The sequence below is a fragment of the Bombina bombina genome, chromosome 1 (assembly GCF_027579735.1).
Source record: "Bombina bombina isolate aBomBom1 chromosome 1, aBomBom1.pri, whole genome shotgun sequence".
NCBI classification, from domain to species: Eukaryota; Metazoa; Chordata; class Amphibia; order Anura; family Bombinatoridae; genus Bombina; species Bombina bombina.
Genome location: NC_069499.1, coordinates 3,269,320 through 3,296,786, shown reverse-complemented (window position 1 = coordinate 3,296,786; position 27,467 = coordinate 3,269,320). Strand labels below are relative to the sequence as shown.

General features: G+C 38.0%; 1 protein-coding gene across 1 annotated transcript in view; it reads right to left on the bottom strand.

Annotated features, from left to right (window-relative positions):
* The window catches only part of FAM161B (FAM161 centrosomal protein B), a 377,946-nt gene that overhangs the window by 271,383 nt on the left and 79,096 nt on the right, over positions 1 to 27,467 (bottom strand). Inside the window, exon 3 of the mRNA XM_053697065.1 lies at positions 14,145 to 14,491. Coding sequence (XP_053553040.1) covers positions 14,145 to 14,491 — 347 coding nt within the window. The remainder of the gene's footprint in view (positions 1 to 14,144; positions 14,492 to 27,467) is intronic.

Genomic DNA, 27,467 nt, shown 5'->3' with positions numbered 1-27,467 from the left:
TTGTTTAGTGAATCTGTGCTACAGGCGGATAAAACTAACAATCTAGCAGAAGCACAAATTACATACATCTTGTTTAGTGAATCTGTGCTACATGCGGATAAAACTAACAATCTAGCAGAAGCACAAATTACATACATCTTGTTTAGTGAATCTGTGCTACAGGCGGATAAAACTAACAATCTAGCAGAAGCACAAATTACATACATCTTGTTTAGTGAATCTGTGCTACATGCGGATAAAACTAACAATCTAGCAGAAGCACAAATTACATACATCTTGTTTAGTGAATCTGTGCTACATGCGGATAGCAGAAGCACAAATTACATACATCTTGTTTAGTGAATCTGTGCTACAGGCGGATAAAACTAACAATCTAGCAGAAGTACAAATTACATACATCTTGTTTAGTGAATCTGTGCTACAGGCGGATAAAACTAACAATCTAGCAGAAGTACAAATTACATACATCTTGTTTAGTGAATCTGTGCTACAGGCGGATAAAACTAACAATCTAGCAGAAGTACAAATTACATACATCTTGTTTAGTGAATCTGTGCTACATGCGGATAAAACTAACAATCTAGCAGAAGCGCACATTACATACATCTTGTTTAGTGAATCTGTGCTACAGGCGGCATAAACTAACAATCTAGCAGAAGCGCACATTACATACATCTTGTTTAGTGAATCTGTGCTACATGCGGATAAAACTAACAATCTAGCAGAAGTACAAATTACATACATCTTGTTTAGTGAATCTGTGCTACAGGCGGCATAAACTAACAATCTAGCAGAAGCACACATTACATACATCTTGTTTAGTGAATCTGTGCTACAGGCGGATAAAACTAACAATCTAGCAGAAGCACACATTACATACATCTTGTTTAGTGAATCTGTGCTACAGGCGGATAAAACTAACAATCTAGCAGAAGTACAAATTACATACATCTTGTTTAGTGAATCTGTGCTACAGGCGGATAAAACTAACAATCTAGCAGAAGTACAAATTACATACATCTTGTTTAGTGAATCTGTGCTACATGCGGATAAAACTAACAATCTAGCAGAAGCGCACATTACATACATCTTGTTTAGTGAATCTGTGCTACAGGCGGCATAAACTAACAATCTAGCAGAAGCACACATTACATACATCTTGTTTAGTGAATCTGTGCTACAGGCGGATAAAACTAACAATCTAGCAGAAGCACACATTACATACATCTTGTTTAGTGAATCTGTGCTACAGGCGGCATAAACTAACAATCTAGCAGAAGCACAAATTACATACATCTTGTTTAGTGAATCTGTGCTACATGCGGATAAAACTAACAATCTAGCAGAAGTACAAATTACATACATCTTGTTTAGTGAATCTGTGCTACAGGCGGATAAAACTAACAATCTAGCAGAAGCGCACATTACATACATCTTGTTTAGTGAATCTGTGCTACAGGCGGCATAAACTAACAATCTAGCAGAAGCGCACATTACATACATCTTGTTTAGTGAATCTGTGCTACATGCGGATAAAACTAACAATCTAGCAGAAGCGCACATTACATACATCTTGTTTAGTGAATCTGTGCTACAGGCGGATAAAACTAACAATCTAGCAGAAGCGCACATTACATACATCTTGTTTAGTGAATCTGTGCTACAGGCGGATAAAACTAACAATCTAGCAGAAGTACAAATTACATACATCTTGTTTAGTGAATCTGTGCTACAGGCGGATAAAACTAACAATCTAGCAGAAGCGCACATTACATACATCTTGTTTAGTGAATCTGTGCTACAGGCGGATAAAACTAACAATCTAGCAGAAGCGCACATTACAGTAAAGAATAAAATGCTTTAACACTAAAGACTGCTAATGTGATTTCCATATATACAAGATCTGGTTGTCCTCAAACACATGAGCCTCAAATTACTTTACTGTAAAACACATCAATAACATTATCATTTACCTGATGAGACGATCTTGGTCTTGTCACTTGTTACCTAATGTCACAGCACCACAGAGAAAACATAGTGTATTGTCACTTGTTACCTAACTAATGTCACAGCACCACAGAGAAAACAGTGTATTGTCACTTGTTACCTAACTAATGTCACAGTACCACAGTGAGTACGTAGTGTATTGTCACTTGTTACCTAATGTCACAGCACCACAGAGAAAACATAGTGTATTGTCACTTGTTACCTAACTAATGTCACAGCACCACAGAGAAAACAGTGTATTGTCACTTGTTACCTAACTAATGTCACAGTACCACAGTGAGTACGTAGTGTATTGTCACTTGTAACCTAAATAATGTCACAGCACCACAGTGAGTACATAGTGTATTGTCACTTGTTACCTAACTAATGTCACAGTACCACAGTGAGTACATAGTGTATTGTCACTTGTTACCTAACTAATGTCACAGTACCACAGTGAGTACGTAGTGTATTGTCACTTGTTACCTAACTAATGTCACAGTACCACAGTGAGTACGTAGTGTATTGTCACTTGTTACCTAACTAATGTCACAGTACCACAGTGAGTACGTAGTGTATTGTCACTTGTTACCTAACTAATGTCACAGCACCACAGTGAGTACGTAGTGTATTGTCACTTGTTACCTAACTAATGTCACAGTACCACAGTGAGTACGTAGTGTATTGTCACTTGTTACCTAACTAATGTCACAGTACCACAGTGAGTACGTAGTGTATTGTCACTTGTTACCTAACTAATGTCACAGTACCACAGTGAGTACGTAGTGTATTGTCACTTGTTACCTAACTAATGTCACAAAACCACAGTGAGTACGTAGTGTATTGTCACTTGTTACCTAAGTAATGTCACAGTACCACAGTGAGTACGTAGTGTATTGTCACTTGTTACCTAATGTCACAGTACCACAGTGAGTATGTAGTGTATTGTCACTTGTTACCTAATGTCACAGCACCACAGTGAGTACGTAGTGTATTGTCACTTGTTACCTAACTAATGTCACAGCACCACAGTGAGTACGTAGTGTATTGTCACTTGTTACCTAACTAATGTCACAGCACCACAGTGAGTACATAGTGTATTGTCACTTGTTACCTAACTAATGTCACAACACCACAGTGAGTACGTAGTGTATTGTCACTTGTTACCTAAGTAATGTCACAACACCACAGTGAGTACGTAGTGTATTGTCACTTGTTACCTAACTAATGTCACAGTACCACAGTGAGTATGTAGTGTATTGTCACTTGTTACCTAACTAATGTCACAGTACCACAGTGAGTACGTAGTGTATTGTCACTTGTTACCTAACTAATGTCACAGTACCACAGTGAGTATGTAGTGTATTGTCACTTGTTACCTAACTAATGTCACAGTACCACAGTGAGTATGTAGTGTATTGTCACTTGTTACCTAATGTCACAGTACCACAGTGAGTACGTAGTGTATTGTCACTTGTTACCCAACTAATGTCACAGCACCACAGTGAGTACATAGTGTATTGTCACTTGTTACCTAACTAATGTCACAGCACCACAGTGAGTATGTAGTGTATTGTCACTTGTTACCTAACTAATGTCACAGTACCACAGTGAGTACGTAGTGTATTGTCACTTGTTACCTAACTAATGTCACAGTACCACAGTGAGTACGTAGTGTAATGTCACTTGTTACCTAACTAATGTCACAGCACCACAGTGAGTACGTAGTGTAATGTCACTTGTTACCTAACTAATGTCACAGTACCACAGTGAGTATGTAGTGTATTGTCACTTGTTACCTAACTAATGTCACAGTACCACAGTGAGTACGTAGTGTATTGTCACTTGTTACCTAACTAATGTCACAACACCACAGTGAGTACGTAGTGTATTGTCACTTGTTACCTAACTAATGTCACAGTACCACAGTGAGTACGTAGTGTATTGTCACTTGTTACCTAACTAATGTCACAGTACCACAGTGAATACGTAGTGTATTGTCACTTGTTACCTAACTAATGTCACAGCACCACAGTGAGTACGTAATGTATTGTCACTTGTTACCTAACTAATGTCACAGCACCACAGTGAGTACGTAGTGTATTGTCACTTGTTACCTAACTAATGTCACAGTACCACAGTGAGTACGTAGTGTATTGTCACTTGTTACCTAACTAATGTCACAGTACCACAGTGAGTACGTAGTGTATTGTCACTTGTTACCTAACTAATGTCACAGCACCACAGTGAGTACGTAGTGTATTGTCACTTGTTACCTAACTAATGTCACAGTACCACAGTGAGTACGTAGTGTTATGTCACTTGTTACCTAACTAATGTCACAGTACCACAGTGAGTATGTAGTGTATTGTCACTTGTTACCTAACTAATGTCACAGCACCACAGAGAAAACATAGTGTATTGTCACTTGTTACCTAACTAATGTCACAGCACCACAGAGAAAACATAGTGTATTGTCACTTGTTACCTAACTAATGTCACAGTACCACAGTGAGTACGTAGTGTAATGTCACTTGTTACCTAACTAATGTCACAGCACCACAGTGAGTATGTAGTGTATTGTCACTTGTTACCTAACTAATGTCACAGTACCACAGAGAAAACATAGTGTATTGTCACTTGTTACCTAACTAATGTCACAGCACCACAGAGAAAACATAGTGTATTGTCACTTGTTACCTAACTAATGTCACAGTACCACAGTGAGTACGTAGTGTATTGTCACTTGTTACCTAACTAATGTCACAGTACCACAGTGAGTACGTAGTGTATTGTCACTTGTTACCTAACTAATGTCACAGCACCACAGAGAAAACATAGTGTATTGTCACTTGTTACCTAACTAATGTCACAGTACCACAGTGAGTACGTAGTGTATTGTCACTTGTTACCTAACTAATGTCACAGTACCACAGTGAGTACGTAGTGTATTGTCACTTGTTACCTAACTAATGTCACAGTACCACAGTGAGTACGTAGTGTATTGTCATTTGTTACCTAACTAATGTCACAGTACCACAGTGAGTACGTAGTGTAATGTCACTTGTTACCTAACTAATGTCACAGTACCACAGTGAGTACGTAGTGTAATGTCACTTGTTACCTAACTAATGTCACAGTACCACAGTGAGTACGTAGTGTATTGTCATTTGTTACCTAACTAATGTCACAGTACCACAGTGAGTACGTAGTGTATTGTCACTTGTTACCTAACTAATGTCACAGTACCACAGTGAGTACGTAGTGTAATGTCACTTGTTACCTAACTAATGTCACAGCACCACAGTGAGTACGTAGTGTATTGTCACTTGTTACCTAACTAATGTCACAGTACCACAGTGAGTACGTAGTGTATTGTCACTTGTTACCTAATGTCACAGCACCCCAGTGAGTACGTAGTGTATTGTCACTTGTTACCTAACTAATGTCACAGTACCACAGTGAGTACGTAGTGTATTGTCACTTGTTACCTAACTAATGTCACAGCACCACAGAGAAAACATAGTGTATTGTCACTTGTTACCTAACTAATGTCACAGTACCACAGAGAAAACATAGTGTATTGTCACTTGTTACCTAATGTCACAGCACCACAGAGAAAACATAGTGTATTGTCACTTGTTACCTAACTAATGTCACAGTACCACAGTGAGTACGTAGTGTATTGTCACTTGTTACCTAACTAATGTCACAGTACCACAGTGAGTACGTAATGTATTGTCACTTGTTACCTAACTAATGTCACAGTACCACAGTGAGTACGTAGTGTATTGTCACTTGTTACCTAACTAATGTCACAGTACCACAGTGAATACGTAGTGTATTGTCACTTGTTACCTAACTAATGTCACAGCACCACAGTGAGTACGTAATGTATTGTCACTTGTTACCTAACTAATGTCACAGTACCACAGTGAGTACGTAGTGTATTGTCACTTGTTACCTAACTAATGTCACAACACCACAGTGAGTACGTAGTGTATTGTCACTTGTTACCTAACTAATGTCACAGCACCACAGTGAGTACGTAGTGTATTGTCACTTGTTACCTAACTAATGTCACAGTACCACAGTGAGTATGTAGTGTATTGTCACTTGTTACCTAACTAATGTCACAGCACCACAGTGAGTACGTAGTGTATTGTCACTTGTTACCTAACTAATGTCACAGTACCACAGTGAGTACGTAGTGTAATGTCACTTGTTACCTAATGTCACAGCACCACAGTGAGTACGTAGTGTATTGTCACTTGTTACCTAATGTCACAGCACCACAGTGAGTATGTAGTGTATTGTCACTTGTTACCTAACTAATGTCACAGTACCACAGTGAGTACGTATTGTATTGTCACTTGTTACCTAACTAATGTCACAGTACCACAGTGAGTATGTAGTGTATTGTCACTTGTTACCTAACTAATGTCACAGCACCACAGTGAGTACGTAGTGTAATGTCACTTGTTACCTAATGTCACAGCACCACAGTGAGTATGTAGTGTATTGTCACTTGTTACCTAACTAATGTCACAGTACCACAGTGAGTACGTATTGTATTGTCACTTGTTACCTAACTAATGTCACAGTACCACAGTGAGTACGTATTGTATTGTCACTTGTTACCTAACTAATGTCACAGTACCACAGTGAGTACGTAGTGTATTGTCACTTGTTACCTAACTAATGTCACAGTACCACAGTGAGTACGTAGTGTATTGTCACTTGTTACCTAACTAATGTCACAGTACCACAGTGAGTACGTAGTGTATTGTCACTTGTTACCTAACTAATGTCACAGTACCACAGTGAGTACGTAGTGTATTGTCACTTGTTACCTAACTAATGTCACAGTACCACAGTGAGTACGTAGTGTATTGTCACTTGTTACCTAACTAATGTCACAGTACCACAGTGAGTACGTAGTGTAATGTCACTTGTTACCTAACTAATGTCACAGTACCACAGTGAGTATGTAGTGTATTGTCACTTGTTACCTAACTAATGTCACAGTACCACAGTGAGTACGTAGTGTATTGTCACTTGTTACCTAACTAATGTCACAGTACCACAGTGAGTACGTAGTGTATTGTCACTTGTTACCTAACTAATGTCACAGTACCACAGTGAGTACGTAGTGTAATGTCACTTGTTACCTAACTAATGTCACAGTACCACAGTGAGTATGTAGTGTATTGTCACTTGTTACCTAACTAATGTCACAGTACCACAGTGAGTACGTAGTGTAATGTCACTTGTTACCTAACTAATGTCACAACACCACAGTGAGTACGTAGTGTATTGTCACTTGTTACCTAACTAATGTCACAGTACCACAGTGAGTATGTAGTGTATTGTCACTTGTTACCTAATGTCACAGCACCACAGTGAGTATGTAGTGTATTGTCACTTGTTACCTAACTAATGTCACAGTACCACAGTGAGTATGTAGTGTATTGTCACTTGTTACCTAACTAATGTCACAGTACCACAGTGAGTACGTAGTGTATTGTCACTTGTTACCTAACTAATGTCACAGTACCACAGTGAGTATGTAGTGTATTGTCACTTGTTACCTAACTAATGTCACAGCACCACAGTGAGTACATAGTGTATTGTCACTTGTTACCTAATGTCACAGTACCACAGTGAGTACGTAGTGTATTGTCACTTGTTACCTAACTAATGTCACAGTACCACAGTGAGTATGTAGTGTATTGTCACTTGTTACCTAACTAATGTCACAGTACCACAGTGAGTACGTAGTGTATTGTCACTTGTTACCTAACTAATGTCACAGTACCACAGTGAGTACGTAGTGTATTGTCACTTGTTACCTAACTAATGTCACAGCACCACAGTGAGTATGTAGTGTATTGTCACTTGTTACCTAACTAATGTCACAGTACCACAGAGAAAACATAGTGTATTGTCACTTGTTACCTAACTAATGTCACAGCACCACAGAGAAAACATAGTGTATTGTCACTTGTTACCTAACTAATGTCACAGTACCACAGTGAGTACGTAGTGTAATGTCACTTGTTACCTAACTAATGTCACAGCACCACAGTGAGTACGTAGTGTATTGTCACTTGTTACCTAACTAATGTCACAGTACCACAGTGAGTACGTAGTGTATTGTCACTTGTTACCTAATGTCACAGCACCACAGAGAAAACATAGTGTATTGTCACTTGTTACCTAACTAATGTCACAGTACCACAGTGAGTACGTAGTGTATTGTCACTTGTTACCTAACTAATGTCACAGTACCACAGTGAGTACGTAATGTATTGTCACTTGTTACCTAACTAATGTCACAGTACCACAGTGAGTACGTAGTGTATTGTCACTTGTTACCTAACTAATGTCACAGTACCACAGTGAATACGTAGTGTATTGTCACTTGTTACCTAACTAATGTCACAGCACCACAGTGAGTACGTAATGTATTGTCACTTGTTACCTAACTAATGTCACAGTACCACAGTGAGTACGTAGTGTATTGTCACTTGTTACCTAACTAATGTCACAGCACCACAGTGAGTACGTAGTGTATTGTCACTTGTTACCTAACTAATGTCACAGCACCACAGTGAGTACGTAGTGTATTGTCACTTGTTACCTAATGTCACAGCACCACAGTGAGTATGTAGTGTATTGTCACTTGTTACCTAACTAATGTCACAGTACCACAGTGAGTATGTAGTGTATTGTCACTTGTTACCTAACTAATGTCACAACACCACAGTGAGTACGTAGTGTATTGTCACTTGTTACCTAACTAATGTCACAGTACCACAGTGAGTACGTAGTGTATTGTCACTTGTTACCTAACTAATGTCACAGCACCACAGTGAGTACGTAGTGTATTGTCACTTGTTACCTAATGTCACAGCACCACAGTGAGTATGTAGTGTATTGTCACTTGTTACCTAACTAATGTCACAGCACCACAGTGAGTACGTAGTGTATTGTCACTTGTTACCTAACTAATGTCACAGTACCACAGTGAGTACGTATTGTATTGTCACTTGTTACCTAACTAATGTCACAGTACCACAGTGAGTATGTAGTGTATTGTCACTTGTTACCTAACTAATGTCACAGTACCACAGTGAGTACGTATTGTATTGTCACTTGTTACCTAACTAATGTCACAGTACCACAGTGAGTATGTAGTGTATAGTCACTTGTTACCTAACTAATGTCACAGCACCACAGTGAGTATGTAGTGTATTGTCACTTGTTACCTAACTAATATCACAGCACCACAGTGAGTACGTAGTGTATTGTCACTTGTTACCTAACTAATGTCACAGTACCACAGTGAGTACGTAGTGTATTGTCACTTGTTACCTAAATAATGTCACAGCACCACAGTGAGTATGTAGTGTATTGTCACTTGTTACCTAACTAATATCACAGCACCACAGTGAGTACGTAGTGTATTGTCACTTGTTACCTAACTAATGTCACAGTACCACAGTGAGTATGTAGTGTATTGTCACTTGTTACCTAACTAATGTCACAGTACCACAGTGAGTACGTAGTGTAATGTCACTTGTTACCTAACTAATGTCACAGTACCACAGTGAGTATGTAGTGTATTGTCACTTGTTACCTAACTAATGTCACAGTACCACAGTGAGTACGTAGTGTATTGTCACTTGTTACCTAACTAATGTCACAGCACCACAGTGAGTACGTAGTGTATTGTCACTTGTTACCTAACTAATGTCACAGTACCACAGTGAGTACGTAGTGTATTGTCACTTGTTACCTAACTAATGTCACAGTACCACAGTGAGTATGTAGTGTATTGTCACTTGTTACCTAACTAATGTCACAGTACCACAGTGAGTACGTAGTGTATTGTCACTTGTTACCTAACTAATGTCACAGTACCACAGTGAGTATGTAGTGTATTGTCACTTGTTACCTAACTAATGTCACAGCACCACAGTGAGTATGTAGTGTATTGTCACTTGTTACCTAACTAATGTCACAGCACCACAGTGAGTGTGTAGTGTATTGTCACTTGTTACCTAACTAATGTCACAGCACCACAGTGAGTACGTAGTGTATTGTCACTTGTTACCTAACTAATGTCACAGTACCACAGTGAGTACGTATTGTATTGTCACTTGTTACCTAACTAATGTCACAGCACCACAGTGAGTACGTAGTGTATTGTCACTTGTTACCTAACTAATGTCACAGTACCACAGTGAGTACGTAGTGTATTGTCACTTGTTACCTAACTAATGTCACAGTACCACAGTGAGTACGTAGTGTATTGTCACTTGTTACCTAACTAATGTCACAGTACCACAGTGAGTACGTATTGTATTGTCACTTGTTACCTAACTAATGTCACAGCACCACAGTGAGTACGTAGTGTATTGTCACTTGTTACCTAACTAATGTCACAGTACCACAGTGAGTACGTAGTGTATTGTCACTTGTTACCTAACTAATGTCACAGTACCACAGTGAGTACGTAGTGTATTGTCACTTGTTACCTAACTAATGTCACAGTACCACAGTGAGTACGTAGTGTAATGTCACTTGTTACCTAACTAATGTCACAGCACCACAGTGAGTACGTAGTGTATTGTCACTTGTTACCTAACTAATATCACAGCACCACAGTGAGTACGTAGTGTATTGTCACTTGTTACCTAACTAATGTCACAGTACCACAGTGAGTATGTAATGTAATGTCACTTGTTACCTAACTAATGTCACAGCACCACAGTGAGTATGTAGTGTATTGTCACTTGTTACCTAACTAATATCACAGCACCACAGTGATTACGTAGTGTATTGTCACTTGTTACCTAACTACACTACGTACTCACTGTGGTACTGTGACATTAGTTAGGTAACAAGTGACAATACACTACATACTCACTGTGGTACTGTGACATTAGTTAGGTAACAAGTGACAATACACTACGTACTCACTGTGGTGCTGTGATATTAGTTAGGTAACAAGTGACATTACACTACGTACTCACTGTGGTACTGTGACATTAATGTCACTTGTTACCTAACTAATGTCACAGTACCACAGTGAGTACGTAGTGTATTGTCACTTGTTACCTAACTAATGTCACAGTACCACAGTGAGTATGTAGTGTATTGTCACTTGTTACCTAACTAATGTCACAGTACCACAGTGAGTACGTAGTGTATTGTCACTTGTTACCTAATGTCACAGTACCACAGTGAGTACGTAGTGTATTGTCACTTGTTACCTAACTAATGTCACAGTACCACAGTGAGTATGTAGTGTATTGTCACTTGTTACCTAACTAATGTCACAGTACCACAGTGAGTATGTAGTGTATTGTCACTTGTTACCTAATGTCACAGCACCACAGTGAGTATGTAGTGTATTGTCACTTGTTACCTAACTAATGTCACAGTACCACAGTGAGTACGTAGTGTATTGTCACTTGTTACCTAACTAATGTCACAGCACCACAGTGAGTATGTAGTGTATTGTCACTTGTTACCTAACTAATGTCACAGCACCACAGTGAGTATGTAGTGTAATGTCACTTGTTACCTAACTAATGTCACAGCACCACAGTGAGTACATAGTGTAATGTCACTTGTTACCTAATGTCACAGCACCACAGTGAGTATGTAGTGTAATGTCACTTGTTACCTAACTAATGTCACAGTACCACAGTGAGTACATAGTGTAATGTCACTTGTTACCTAATGTCACAGCACCACAGTGAGTATGTAGTGTATTGTCACTTGTTACCTAACTAATGTCACAGCACCACAGTGAGTATGTAGTGTAATGTCACTTGTTACCTAACTAATGTCACAGTACCACAGTGAGTACATAGTGTAATGTCACTTATTACCTAACTAATGTCACAGTACCACAGTGAGTACATAGTGTAATGTCACTTATTACCTAACTAATGTCACAGTACCACAGTGAGTACATAGTGTAATGTCACTTATTACCTAACTAATGTCACAGTACCACAGTGAGTATGTAGTGTAATGTCACTTATTACCTAACTAATGTCACAGTACCACAGTGAGTACATAGTGTAATGTCACTTATTACCTAACTAATGTCACAGTACCACAGTGAGTACATAGTGTAATGTCACTTATTACCTAACTAATGTCACAGTACCACAGTGAGTACATAGTGTAATGTCACTTATTACCTAACTAATGTCACAGTACCACAGTGAGTATGTAGTGTAATGTCACTTATTACCTAACTAATGTCACAGTACCACAGTGAGTATGTAGTGTAATGTCACTTATTACCTAACTAATGTCACAGTACCACAGTGAGTACATAGTGTAATGTCACTTATTACCTAACTAATGTCACAGCACCACAGTGAGTACGTAGTGTATTGTCACTTGTTACCTAACTAATGTCAGAGTACCACAGTGAGTACATAGTGTAATGTCAATCATTGCCTTACTAATGTCACAGTACTACAGTGAGTACGTAGTGTAATGTCACTTATTACCTAACTAATGTCACAGTACCACAGTGAGTACGTAGTGTAATGTCACTTATTACCTAACTAATGTCACAGTACCACAGTGAGTACGTAGTGTAATGTCACTTGTTACCTAACTAATGTCAGAGTACCACAGTGAGTACGTAATGTATTGTCACTTGTTACCTAACTAATGTCACAGTACCACAGTGAGTACGTAGTGTATTGTCACTTGTTACCTAACTAATGTCACAGCACCACAGTGAGTACGTAGTGTAATGTCACTTGTTACCTAACTAATGTCAGAGTACCACAGTGAGTACGTAATGTATTGTCACTTGTTACCTAACTAATGTCACAGTACCACAGTGAGTACGTAGTGTAATGTCACTTGTTACCTAACTAATGTCACAGTACCACAGTGAGTACGTAGTGTATTGTCACTTGTTACCTAACTAATGTCACAGTACCACAGTGAGTATGTAGTGTAATGTCACTTGTTACCTAATGTCACAGCACCACAGTGAGTACGTAGTGTATTGTCACTTGTTACCTAACTAATGTCACAGCACCACAGTGAGTACGTAGTGTAATGTCACTTGTTACCTAACTAATGTCACAGTACCACAGTGAGTACGTAGTGTATTGTCACTTGTTACCTAACTAATGTCACAGTACCACAGTGAGTACGTAGTGTATTGTCACTTGTTACCTAACTAATGTCACAGTACCACAGTGAGTACGTAATGTATTGTCACTTGTTACCTAACTAATGTCACAGTACCACAGTGAGTATGTAGTGTATTGTCACTTGTTACCTAATGTCACAGCACCACAGTGAGTACGTAGTGTATTGTCACTTGTTACCTAATGTCACAGCACCACAGTGAGTACGTAGTGTATTGTCACTTGTTACCTAACTAATGTCACAGCACCCCAGTGAGTACGTAGTGTATTGTCACTTGTTACCTAATGTCACAGCACCACAGTGAGTACGTAGTGTATTGTCACTTGTTACCTAACTAATGTCACAGCACCACAGTGAGTACATAGTGTATTGTCACTTGTTACCTAACTAATGTCACAGCACCACAGTGAGTACATAGTGTATTGTCACTTGTTACCTAACTAATGTCACAGCACCACAGTGAGTACATAGTGTAATGTCAATCATTGCCTTACTAATGTCACAGTACTACAGTAAGTGTTTTGTCACATGCCGGTAAGCGTACACAGTGTTTTGTCACATGCCGGTAAGCGTACACAGTGTTTTGTCACATGCCGGTAAGCGTACACAGTGTTTTGTCACATGCCGGTAAGCGTACACAGTGTTTTGTCACATGCCGGTAAGCGTACACAGTGTTTTGTCACTTGCAGAGGAAAAATTCATCCTACACAGACCGGACAATAAGAGCCATGTATGGTATTGGGGCTACCTGAGTGTCCCCATTGCATTGAGCTGCAGGGTATTACGCACATCACATTGTGCTGGGTATAAGGGAGCGGATATTGGTAAAAGGTGGTGCTGGGCATTGTTCTTCATGATGGCTCCGACTGTAGAGCACTGTGATATTGCCCTCACTAGATATCTTGCCCCTGCCATTGGCTGACAGTAACACACAATATACAGCGGCAGCACATTACCTTATCGCTGCGTTGTGTCTCTGGGCGCACAGGTTTCTTCTTGTCCCTGAGCTGTGCGGTACGCAGGGTGAAGGGCTGTGGCCGCACAGGCTCTCTGGTAGGTCTCTTGCTCATGGCTTCCTTCTGAAACACTTTGTACAGTGCGTGAAAGTCGGGCACGGCTGGGTTTGTTCTCGGTCGGAATGTGAAGTTCTGCTGCAAGAAGCTCAGCTGGTCCTGCTTGTTTCTCAGTGAGATGCTGGACGTTGTGTCCCTCGTTCCCCTGCTCAGGAGAATGGGGGCTGCTGAGCTCCGGAGAAGCTCCTGGGCTCTCATCTGACCAGTGATTTTCCTTAGCAGCTCAGCCTCTGCTCAACACAAAATACAGACAAACCAATCTGAGTCACATTTATAAATAAGGTGTCACACAACACACAATAACAAGCGTACATAGGCGCACACAAAACACAACACACAATAACAAGCGTACATAGGCGCACACAAAACACAACACACAATAACAAGCGTACATATGCATACACAAAACACAACAAACACAATAACAACCGTACATAGGCGCACACAAAACACAACACACAATAACAAGCGTACATAGGCGCACACAAAACACAACAAACACAATAACAACCGTACATAGGCGCACACAAAACACAACACACAATAACAAGCGTACATAGGCGCACACAAAACACAACACACAATAACAAGCGTACATAGGCGCACACAAAACACAACACACAATAACAAGCGTACATAGGCGCACACAAAACACAACACACAATAACAAGCGTACATAGGCGCACACAAAACACAACACACAATAACAAGCGTACATAGGCGCACACAAAACACAACACATAATAACAAGCGTACATATGCATACACAAAACACAACAAACACAATAACAAGCGTACATAGGCGCACACAAAACACAACACATAATAACAAGCGTACATAGGCGCACACAAAACACAACACACAATAACAAGCGTACATAGGCGCACACAAAACACAACACACAATAACAAGCGTACATAGGCGCACACAAAACACAACACATAATAACAAGCGTACATATGCATACACAAAACACAACACACAATAACAAGCGTACATAGGCGCACACAAAACACAACACACAATAACAAGCGTACATAGGCGCACACAAAACACAACACATAATAACAAGCGTACATAGGCGCACACAAAACACAACACACAATAACAAGCGTACATAGGCGCACACAAAACACAACACACAATAACAAGCGTACATAGGCGCACACAAAACACAACACACAATAACAAGCGTACATAGGCGCACACAAAACACAACACATAATAACAAGCGTACATATGCATACACAAAACACAACACACAATAACAAGCGTACATAGGCGCACACAAAACACAACACATAATAACAAGCGTACATAGGCGCACACAAAACACAACACATAATAACAAGCGTACATAAGCGCACACAACACACAATAACAAGCGTACATAGGCGCACACAAAACACAACACACAATAACAAGCGTACATAGGCGCACACAAAACACAACACACAATAACAAGCGTACATAGGCGCACACAAAACACAACACATAATAACAAGCGTACATATGCATACACAAAACACAACACACAATAACAAGCGTACATAGGCGCACACAAAACACAACACATAATAACAAGCGTACATAGGCGCACACAAAACACAACACATAATAACAAGCGTACATAGACGCACAAAAAACACAACACATAATAACAAGCGTACATAAGCGCACACAACACACAATAACAAGTGTACATAAGTACACAAAAAACAAGACACAGTAACAAGCGTACATATGTTCACACAAAACACAACAAACACAATAACAAGCGTACATAAGCGCACAAAAAACACAAGACACAATAACAAGTGTACATAAGTACACAAAAAACAAGACACAGTAACAAGCGTACATATGTTCACACAAAACACAACAAACACAATAACAAGCGTACATAAGCGCACAAAAAACAACACACAGTAACAAGCAATAATAAGCAATGTGCACACAAAACAGCACACAATGACAAGCTTACATATGCGCACACAAAACAACAAACACACAGTAACAAGCAATGACAAGCTTACATATGTGCACACAAAACACAACACACAATAACAAGCCCACATTATATAACATTTAAACCTTTAACGCCGTTAGGACGTTGTATTTCGTCCAAATTTTTCTTGGCTTTAGCGCCGAACGACAAAATAAATCTTCCTAACCGCTTGGCTTTCCTGAAGCCACTGGCGCTTCCCTGATGGGATCGCAATCTGGAGGGTGTGCCAAGCATCATAGGAACACCCCCCTGATGCAATACCATCATTGCAATCTCGTGATCACTTGTTCCGATGTAGACAAGTTAACCCCAGCACGAAAGGGCTAATAACAATTACATTCACCTGCATATGCGTGTGTTTTATATTAGGGTATATATCACATTACACTGCTTTCTGCATATAGTATCTTACATTCGCCTGCATATGCGTGTGTTTTATATTAGGGTATATATCACATTACACTGCTTTCTGCGTATAGTATCTTACATTCGCCTGCATATGCGTGTTTTTATATTAGGGTATATATCACATTACGCTGCTTTCTGCGTATAGTATCTTACATTCGCCTGCATATGCGTGTGTTTTATATTAGGGTATATATCACATTACACTGCTTTCTGCGTATAGTATCTTACATTCGCCTGCATATGCGTGTGTTTTATATTAGGGTATATATCACATTACACTGCTTTCTGCGTATAGTATCTTACATTCGCCTGCATATGCGTGTGTTTTTATATTACGGTATATATCACATTACACTGCTTTCTGCGTATAGTATCTTACATTCGCCTGCATATGCGTGTGTTTTATATTAGGGTATATATCACATTACGCTGCTTTCTGCGTATAGTATCTTACATTCGCCTGCATATGCATGTGTTTTTATATTAGGGTATATATCACATTACACTACTTTCTGCGTATAGTATCTTACATTCGCCTGCATATGCGTGTGTTTTTATATTAGGGTATATATCACATTACGCTGCTTTCTGCGTATAGTATTTTACATTCGCCTGCATATGCGTGTGTTTTTATATTAGGGTATATATCACATTACACTGCTTTCTGCGTATAGTATCTTACATTCGCCTGCATATGTGTGTGTTTTTATATTAGGGTATATATCACATTACACTGCTATCTGCATATAGTATCTTACATTCGCCTGCATATGCGCGTGTTTTTATATTAGGGTATATATCACATTACACTGCTTTCTGCGTATAGTATCTTACATTCGCCTGCATATGCGTGTGTTTTTATATTAGGGTATATATCACATTACACTGCTTTCTGCGTATAGTATCTTACATTCGCCTGCATATGCGTGTGTTTTTATATTAGGGTATATATCACATTACACTGTTTTCTGCGTATAGTATCTTACATTCGCCTGCATATGCGTGTGTTTTTATATTAGGGTATATATCACATTACACTGCTTTCTGCGTATAGTATCTTACATTCGCCTGCATATGCGTGTGTTTTATATTAGGGTATATATAACATTACACTGCTTTCTGCGTATAGTATCTTACATTCGCCTGCATATGCGTGTGTTTTTATATTAGGGTATATATCACATTACACAGCTTTCTGCGTATAGTATCTTACATTCGCCTGCATATGCGTGTGTTTTATATTAGGGTATATATCACATTACACTGCTATCTGCATATAGTATCTTACATTCGCCTGCATATGCGTGTGTTTTTATATTAGGGTATATATCACATTACACTGCTTTCTGCGTATAGTATCTTACATTCGCCTGCATATGCGTGTGTTTTATATTAGGGTATATATCACATTACACTGCTTTCTGCGTATAGTATCTTACATTCGCCTGCATATGCGTGTGTTTTATATTAGGGTATATATCACATTACACTGCTTTCTGCGTATAGTATCTTACATTCGCCTGCATATGCGTGTTTTTATATTAGGGTATATATCACATTACACAGCTTTCTGCGTATAGTATCTTACATTCGCCTGCATATGCGTGTGTTTTATATTAGGGTATATATCACATTACACTGCTTTCTGCGTATAGTATCTTACATTCGCCTGCATATGCGTGTGTTTTATATTAGGGTATATATCACATTACACTGCTTTCTGCGTATAGTATCTTACATTCGCCTGCATATGCGTGTGTTTTTATATTACGGTATATATCACATTACACTGCTTTCTGCGTATAGTATCTTACATTCGCCTGCATATGCGTGTGTTTTATATTAGGGTATATATCACATTACGCTGCTTTCTGCGTATAGTATCTTACATTCGCCTGCATATGCATGTGTTTTTATATTAGGGTATATATCACATTACACTACTTTCTGCGTATAGTATCTTACATTCGCCTGCATATGCGTGTGTTTTTATATTAGGGTATATATCACATTACGCTGCTTTCTGCGTATAGTATTTTACATTCGCCTGCATATGCGTGTGTTTTTATATTAGGGTATATATCACATTACACTGCTTTCTGCGTATAGTATCTTACATTCGCCTGCATATGCGTGTTTTTATATTAGGGTATATATCACATTACACTGCTATCTGCGTATAGTATCTTACATTCGCCTGCATATGTGTGTGTTTTTATATTAGGGTATATATCACATTACACTGCTATCTGCATATAGTATCTTACATTCGCCTGCATATGCGCGTGTTTTTATATTAGGGTATATATCACATTACACTGCTTTCTGCGTATAGTATCTTACATTCGCCTGCATATGCGTGTGTTTTTATATTAGGGTATATATCACATTACACTGCTTTCTGCGTATAGTATCTTACATTCGCCTGCATATGCGTGTGTTTTTATATTAGGGTATATATCACATTACACTGTTTTCTGCGTATAGTATCTTACATTCGCCTGCATATGCGTGTGTTTTTATATTAGGGTATATATCACATTACACTGCTTTCTGCGTATAGTATCTTACATTCGCCTGCATATGCGTGTGTTTTATATTAGGGTATATATAACATTACACTGCTTTCTGCGTATAGTATCTTACATTCGCCTGCATATGCGTGTGTTTTTATATTAGGGTATATATCACATTACACAGCTTTCTGCGTATAGTATCTTACATTCGCCTGCATATGCGTGTGTTTTATATTAGGGTATATATCACATTACACTGCTATCTGCATATAGTATCTTACATTCGCCTGCATATGCGTGTGTTTTTATATTAGGGTATATATCACATTACACTGCTTTCTGCGTATAGTATCTTACATTCGCCTGCATATGCGTGTGTTTTATATTAGGGTATATATCACATTACACTGCTTTCTGCGTATAGTATCTTACATTCGCCTGCATATGCGTGTGTTTTATATTAGGGTATATATCACATTACACTGCTTTCTGCGTATAGTATCTTACATTCGCCTGCATATGCGTGTTTTTATATTAGGGTATATATCACATTACACAGCTTTCTGCGTATAGTATCTTACATTCGCCTGCATATGCGTGTGTTTTATATTAGGGTATATATCACATTACACTGCTTTCTGCGTATAGTATCTTACATTCGCCTGCATATGCGCGTGTTTTTATATTACGGGTATATATCACATTACACTGCTTTTCTGCGTATAGTATCTTACATTCGCCTGCATATGCGTGTGTTTTTATATTAGGGTATATATCACATTACACTGCTTTCTGCATATAGTATCTTACATTCGCCTGCATATGCGTGTGTTTTATATTAGGGTATATATCACATTACACTGCTTTCTGCATATAGTATCTTACATTCGCCTGCATATGCGTGTGTTTTATATTAGGGTATATATCACATTACACTGCTTTCTGCGTATAGTATCTTACATTCGCCTGCATATGCGTGTGTTTTTATATTAGGGTATATATCACATTACACTGCTTTCTGCGTATAGTATCTTACATTCGCCTGCATATGCGTGTGTTTTTATATTAGGGTATATATCACATTACACTGCTTTCTGCGTATAGTATCTTACATTCGCCTGCATATGCGTGTGTTTTTATATTAGGGTATATATCACATTACACTACTTTCTGCGTATAGTATCTTACATTCCCCTGCATATGCGTGTGTTTTTATATTAGGGTATATATCACATTACGCTGCTTTCTGCATATAGTATCTTACATTCGCCTGCATATGCGTGTGTTTTATATTAGGGTATATATCACATTACGCTGCTTTCTGCGTATAGTATCTTACATTCGCCTGCATATGCGTGTGTTTTTATATTAGGGTATATATCACATTACGCTGCTTTCTGCGTATAGTATCTTACATTCACCTGCATATGCGTGTGTTTTATATTAGGGTATATATCACATTACGCTGCTTTCTGCGTATAGTATCTTACATTCGCCTGCATATGCGTGTGTTTTTATATTAGGGTATATATCACATTACACTGCTTTCTGCGTATAGTATCTTACATTCGCCTGCATATGCGTGTGTTTTATATTAGGGTATATATCACATTACACTGCTTTCTGCGTATAGTATATTACATTCGCCTGCATATGCGTGTGTTTTATATTAGGGTATATATCACATTACACTGCTTTCTGCGTATAGTATCTTACATTCGCCTGCATATGCGTGTGTTTTTATATTAGGGTATATATCACATTACACTGCTTTCTGCGTATAGTATCTTACATTCGCCTGCATATGCGTGTGTTTTATATTAGGGTATATATCACATTACACTGCTTTCTGCGTATAGTATCTTACATTCGCCTGCATATGCGTGTGTTTTTATATTAGGGTATATATCACATTACACTGCTTTCTGCGTATAGTATCTTACATTCGCCTGCATATGCGTGTGTTTTATATTAGGGTATATATCACATTACACTGCTTTCTGCGTATAGTATCTTACATTCGCCTGCATATGCGTGTTTTTATATTAGGGTATATATCACATTACACTGCTTTCTGCGTATAGTATCTTACATTCGCCTGCATATGCGTGTGTTTTTATATTAGGGTATATATCACATTACGCTGCTTTCTGCGTATAGTATCTTACATTCGCCTGCATATGCGTGTGTTTTATATTAGGGTATATATCACATTACACTGCTTTCTGCGTATAGTATCTTACATTCGCCTGCATATGCGTGTGTTTTTATATTAGGGTATATATCACATTACGCTGCTTTCTGCGTATAGTATCTTACATTCGCCTGCATATGCGTGTGTTTTATATTAGGGTATATATCACATTACACTGCTTTCTGCGTATAGTATCTTACATTCGCCTGCATATGCGTGTGTTTTTATATTACGGTATATATCACATTACACTGCTTTCTGCGTATAGTATCTTACATTCGCCTGCATATGTGTGTGTTTTATATTAGGGTATATATCACATTACGCTGCTTTCTGCGTATAGTATCTTACATTCGCCTGCATATGCGTGTGTTTTTATATTAGGGTATATATCACATTACACTGCTTTCTGCGTATAGTATCTTACATTCGCCTGCATATGCGTGTGTTTTATATTAGGGTATATATCACATTACACTGCTTTCTGCGTATAGTATCTTACATTCGCCTGCATATGCGTGTGTTTTATATTAGGGTATATATCACATTACGCTGCTTTCTGCGTATAGTATCTTACATTCGCCTGCATATGCGTGTGTTTTATATTAGGGTATATATCACATTACACTGCTTTCTGCGTATAGTATCTTACATTCGCCTGCATATGCGTGTGTTTTATATTAGGGTATATATCACATTACACTGCTTTCTGCGTATAGTATCTTACATTCGCCTGCATATGCGTGTGTTTTATATTAGGGTATATATCACATTACACTGCTTTCTGCGTATAGTATCTTACATTCGCCTGCATATGCGTGTGTTTTATATTAGGGTATATATCACATTACACTGCTTTCTGCATATAGTATCTTACATTCGCCTGCATATGCGTGTGTTTTATATTAGGGTATATATCACATTACAGCTGCTTTCTGCAGTATAGTATCTTACATTCGCCTGCATATGCGTGTGTTTTTATATTAGGGTATATATCACATTACACTGCTTTCTGCGTATAGTATCTTACATTCGCCTGCATATGCGTGTTTTTATATTAGGGTATATATCACATTATGCTGCTTTCTGCGTATAGTATCTTACATTCGCCTGCATATGCGTGTGTTTTTATATTAGGGTATATATCACATTACGCTGCTTTCTGCGTATAGTATCTTACATTCGCCTGCATATGCGTGTGTTTTTATATTAGGGTATATATCACATTACACTGCTTTCTGCGTATAGTATCTTACATTCGCCTGCATATGCGTGTGTTTTTATATTAGGGTATATATCACATTACGCTGCTTTCTGCGTATAGTATCTTACATTCGCCTGCATATGCGTGTGTTTTATATTAGGGTATATATCACATTACACTGCTTTCTGCGTATAGTATCTTACATTCGCCTGCATATGCGTGTGTTTTTATATTAGGGTATATATCACATTACACTGCTTTCTGCGTATAGTATCTTACATTCGCCTGCATATGCGTGTGTTTTTATATTAGGGTATATATCACATTACGCTGCTTTCTGCGTATAGTATCTTACATTCGCCTGCATATGCGTGTGTTTTATATTAGGGTATATATCACATTACGCTGCTTTCTGCGTATAGTATCTTACATTCGCCTGCATATGCGTGTGTTTTTATATTAGGGTATATATCACATTACACAGCTTTCTGCGTATAGTATCTTACATTCACCTGCATATGCGTGTGTTTTATATTAGGGTATATATCACATTACACTGCTTTCTGCGTATAGTATCTTACATTCGCCTGCATATGCGTGTGTTTTTATATTAGGGTATATATCACATTACACTGCTTTCTGCGTATAGTATCTTACATTCACCTGCATATGCGTGTGTTTTATATTAGGGTATATATCACATTACACTGCTTTCTGCGTATAGTATCTTACATTCGCCTGCATATGCGTGTGTTTTTATATTACGGTATATATCACATTACACTGCTTTCTGCGTATAGTATCTTACATTCGCCTGCATATGCGTGTGTTTTATATTAGGGTATATATCACATTACACAGCTTTCTGCGTATAGTATCTTACATTCGCCTGCATATGCGTGTGTTTTATATTAGGGTATATATCACATTACGCTGCTTTCTGCGTATAGTATCTTACATTCGCCTGCATATGCGTGTGTTTTTATATTAGGGTATATATCACATTACGCTGCTTTCTGCGTATAGTATCTTACATTCGCCTGCATATGCGTGTGTTTTTATATTAGGGTATATATCACATTACGCTGCTTTCTGCGTATAGTATCTTACATTCGCCTGCATATGCGTGTGTTTTATATTAGGGTATATATCACATTACACTGCTTTCTGCGTATAGTATCTTACATTCGCCTGCATATGCGTGTTTTTATATTAGGGTATATATCACATTACGCTGCTTTCTGCGTATAGTATCTTACATTCGCCTGCATATGCGTGTGTTTTTATATTAGGGTATATATCACATTACACAGCTTTCTGCGTATAGTATCTTACATTCACCTGCATATGCGTGTGTTTTATATTAGGGTATATATCACATTACACTGCTTTCTGCGTATAGTATCTTACATTCGCCTGCATATGCGTGTGTTTTTATATTAGGGTATATATCACATTACGCTGCTTTCTGCGTATAGTATCTTACATTCGCCTGCATATGCGTGTGTTTTATATTAGGGTATATATCACATTACGCTGCTTTCTGCGTATAGTATCTTACATTCGCCTGCATATGCGTGTTTTTATATTACGGTATATATCACATTACACTGCTTTCTGCGTATAGTATCTTACATTCGCCTGCATATGCGTGTGTTTTTATATTAGGGTATATATCACATTACACTGCTTTCTGCGTATAGTATCTTACATTCGCCTGCATATGCGTGTGTTTTTATATTAGGGTATATATCACATTACAGCTGCTTTCTGCGTATAGTATCTTACATTCGCCTGCATATGCGTGTGTTTTATATTAGGGTATATATCACATTACGCTGCTTTCTGCGTATAGTATCTTACATTCGCCTGCATATGCGTGTGTTTTATATTAGGGTATATATCACATTACACTGCTTTCTGCGTATAGTATCTTACATTCGCCTGCATATGCGTGTGTTTTATATTAGGGTATATATCACATTACACTGCTTTCTGCGTATAGTATCTTACATTCGCCTGCATATGCGTGTGTTTTATATTAGGGTATATATCACATTACACTGCTTTCTGCGTATAGTATCTTACATTCGCCTGCATATGCGTGTGTTTTATATTAGGGTATATATCACATTACACTGCTTTCTGCGTATAGTATCTTACATTCGCCTGCATATGCGTGTGTTTTATATTAGGGTATATATCACATTACACTGCTTTCTGCGTATAGTATCTTACATTCGCCTGCATATGCGTGTGTTTTATATTAGGGTATATATCACATTACACTGCTTTCTGCGTATAGTATCTTACATTCGCCTGCATATGCGTGTGTTTTTATATTAGGGTATATATCACATTACACTGCTTTCTGCGTATAGTATCTTACATTCGCCTGCATATGCGTGTGTTTTATATTAGGGTATATATCACATTACACTGCTTTCTGCGTATAGTATCTTACATTCGCCTGCATATGCTGTGTGTTTTATATTAGGGTATATATCACATTACACTGCTTTCTGCGTATAGTATCTTACATTCGCCTGCATATGCGTGTGTTTTATATTAGGGTATATATCACATTACACTGCTTTCTGCGTATAGTATCTTACATTCGCCTGCATATGCGTGTTTTTTATATTAGGGTATATATCACATTACACTGCTTTCTGCGTATAGTATCTTACATTCGCCTGCATATGCGTGTGTTTTTATATTAGGGTATATATCACATTACACTGCTTTCTGCGTATAGTATCTTACATTCGCCTGCATATGCGTGTTTTTATATTAGGGTATATATCACATTACACTGCTTTCTGCGTATAGTATCTTACATTCGCCTGCATATGCGTGTGTTTTTATATTAGGGTATATATCACATTACACTGCTTTCTGCGTATAGTATCTTACATTCGCCTGCATATGCGTGTGTTTTATATTAGGGTATATATCACATTACACTGCTTTCTGCGTATAGTATCTTACATTCGCCTGCATATGCGTGTGTTTTATATTAGGGTATATATCACATTACGCTGCTTTCTGCGTATAGTATCTTACATTCACCTGCATATGCGTGTGTTTTATATTAGGGTATATATCACATTACACTGTTTTCTGCGTATAGTATCTTACATTCGCCTGCATATGCGTGTGTTTTTATATTAGGGTATATATCACATTACACTGCTTTCTGCGTATAGTATCTTACATTCGCCTGCATATGCGTGTGTTTTTATATTAGGGTATATATCACATTACACTGCTTTCTGCGTATAGTATTTTACATTCGCCTGCATATGCGTGTGTTTTTATATTAGGGTATATATCACATTACACTGCTTTCTGCATATAGTATCTTACATTCACCTGCATATGCGTGTGTTTTATATTAGGGTATATATCACATTACACTGCTTTCTGCGAATAGTATCTTACATTCGCCTGCATATGCGTGTGTTTTATATTAGGGTATATATCACATTACACTGCTTTCTGCGTATAGTATCTTACATTCGCCTGCATATGCGTGTTTTTATATTAGGGTATATATCACATTACGCTGCTTTCTGCGTATAGTATCTTACATTCGCCTGCATATGCGTGTGTTTTATATTAGGGTATATATCACATTACACTGCTTTCTGCGTATAGTATCTTACATTCGCCTGCATATGCGTGTGTTTTATATTAGGGTATATATCACATTACACTGCTTTCTGCGTATAGTATCTTACATTCGCCTGCATATGCGTGTGTTTTATATTAGGGTATATATCACATTACACTGCTTTCTGCGTATAGTATCTTACATTCGCCTGCATATGCGTGTGTTTTATATTAGGGTATATATCACATTACACTGCTTTCTGCGTATAGTATCTTACATTCGCCTGCATATGCGTGTTTTTATATTAGGGTATATATCACATTACGCTGCTTTCTGCGTATAGTATCTTACATTCGCCTGCATATGCGTGTGTTTTATATTAGGGTATATATCACATTACACTGCTTTCTGCGTATAGTATCTTACATTCGCCTGCATATGCGTGTGTTTTATATTAGGGTATATATCACATTACACTGCTTTCTGCATATAGTATCTTAAATTCGCCTGCATATGCGTGTGTTTTTATATTAGGGTATATATCACATTACGCTGCTTTCTGCGTATAGTATCTTACATTCGCCTGCATATGCGTGTGTTTTTATATTAGGGTATATATCACATTACGCTGCTTTCTGCGTATAGTATCTTACATTCGCCTGCATATGCGTGTGTTTTTATATTAGGGTATATATCACATTACACTGCTTTCTGCGTATAGTATATTACATTCGCCTGCATATGCGTGTGTTTTATATTAGGGTATATATCACATTACGCTGCTTTCTGCGTATAGTATCTTACATTCACCTGCATATGCGTGTGTTTTATATTAGGGTATATATCACATTACACTGCTTTCTGCGTATAGTATCTTACATTCGCCTGCATATGCGTGTTTTTATATTAGGGTATATATCACATTACACTGCTTTCTGCGTATAGTATCTTACATTCGCCTGCATATGCGTGTGTTTTTATATTAGGGTATATATCACATTACACTGCTTTCTGCGTATAGTATCTTACATTCACCTGCATATGCGTGTTTTTATATTAGGGTATATATCACATTACACTGCTTTCTGTGTATAGTATCTTACATTCGCCTGCATATGCGTGTGTTTTTATATTAGGGTATATATCACATTACACTGCTTTCTGCGTATAGTATCTTACATTCACCTGCATATGCGTGTGTTTTATATTAGGGTATATATCACATTACGCTGCTTTCTGCGTATAGTATCTTACATTCG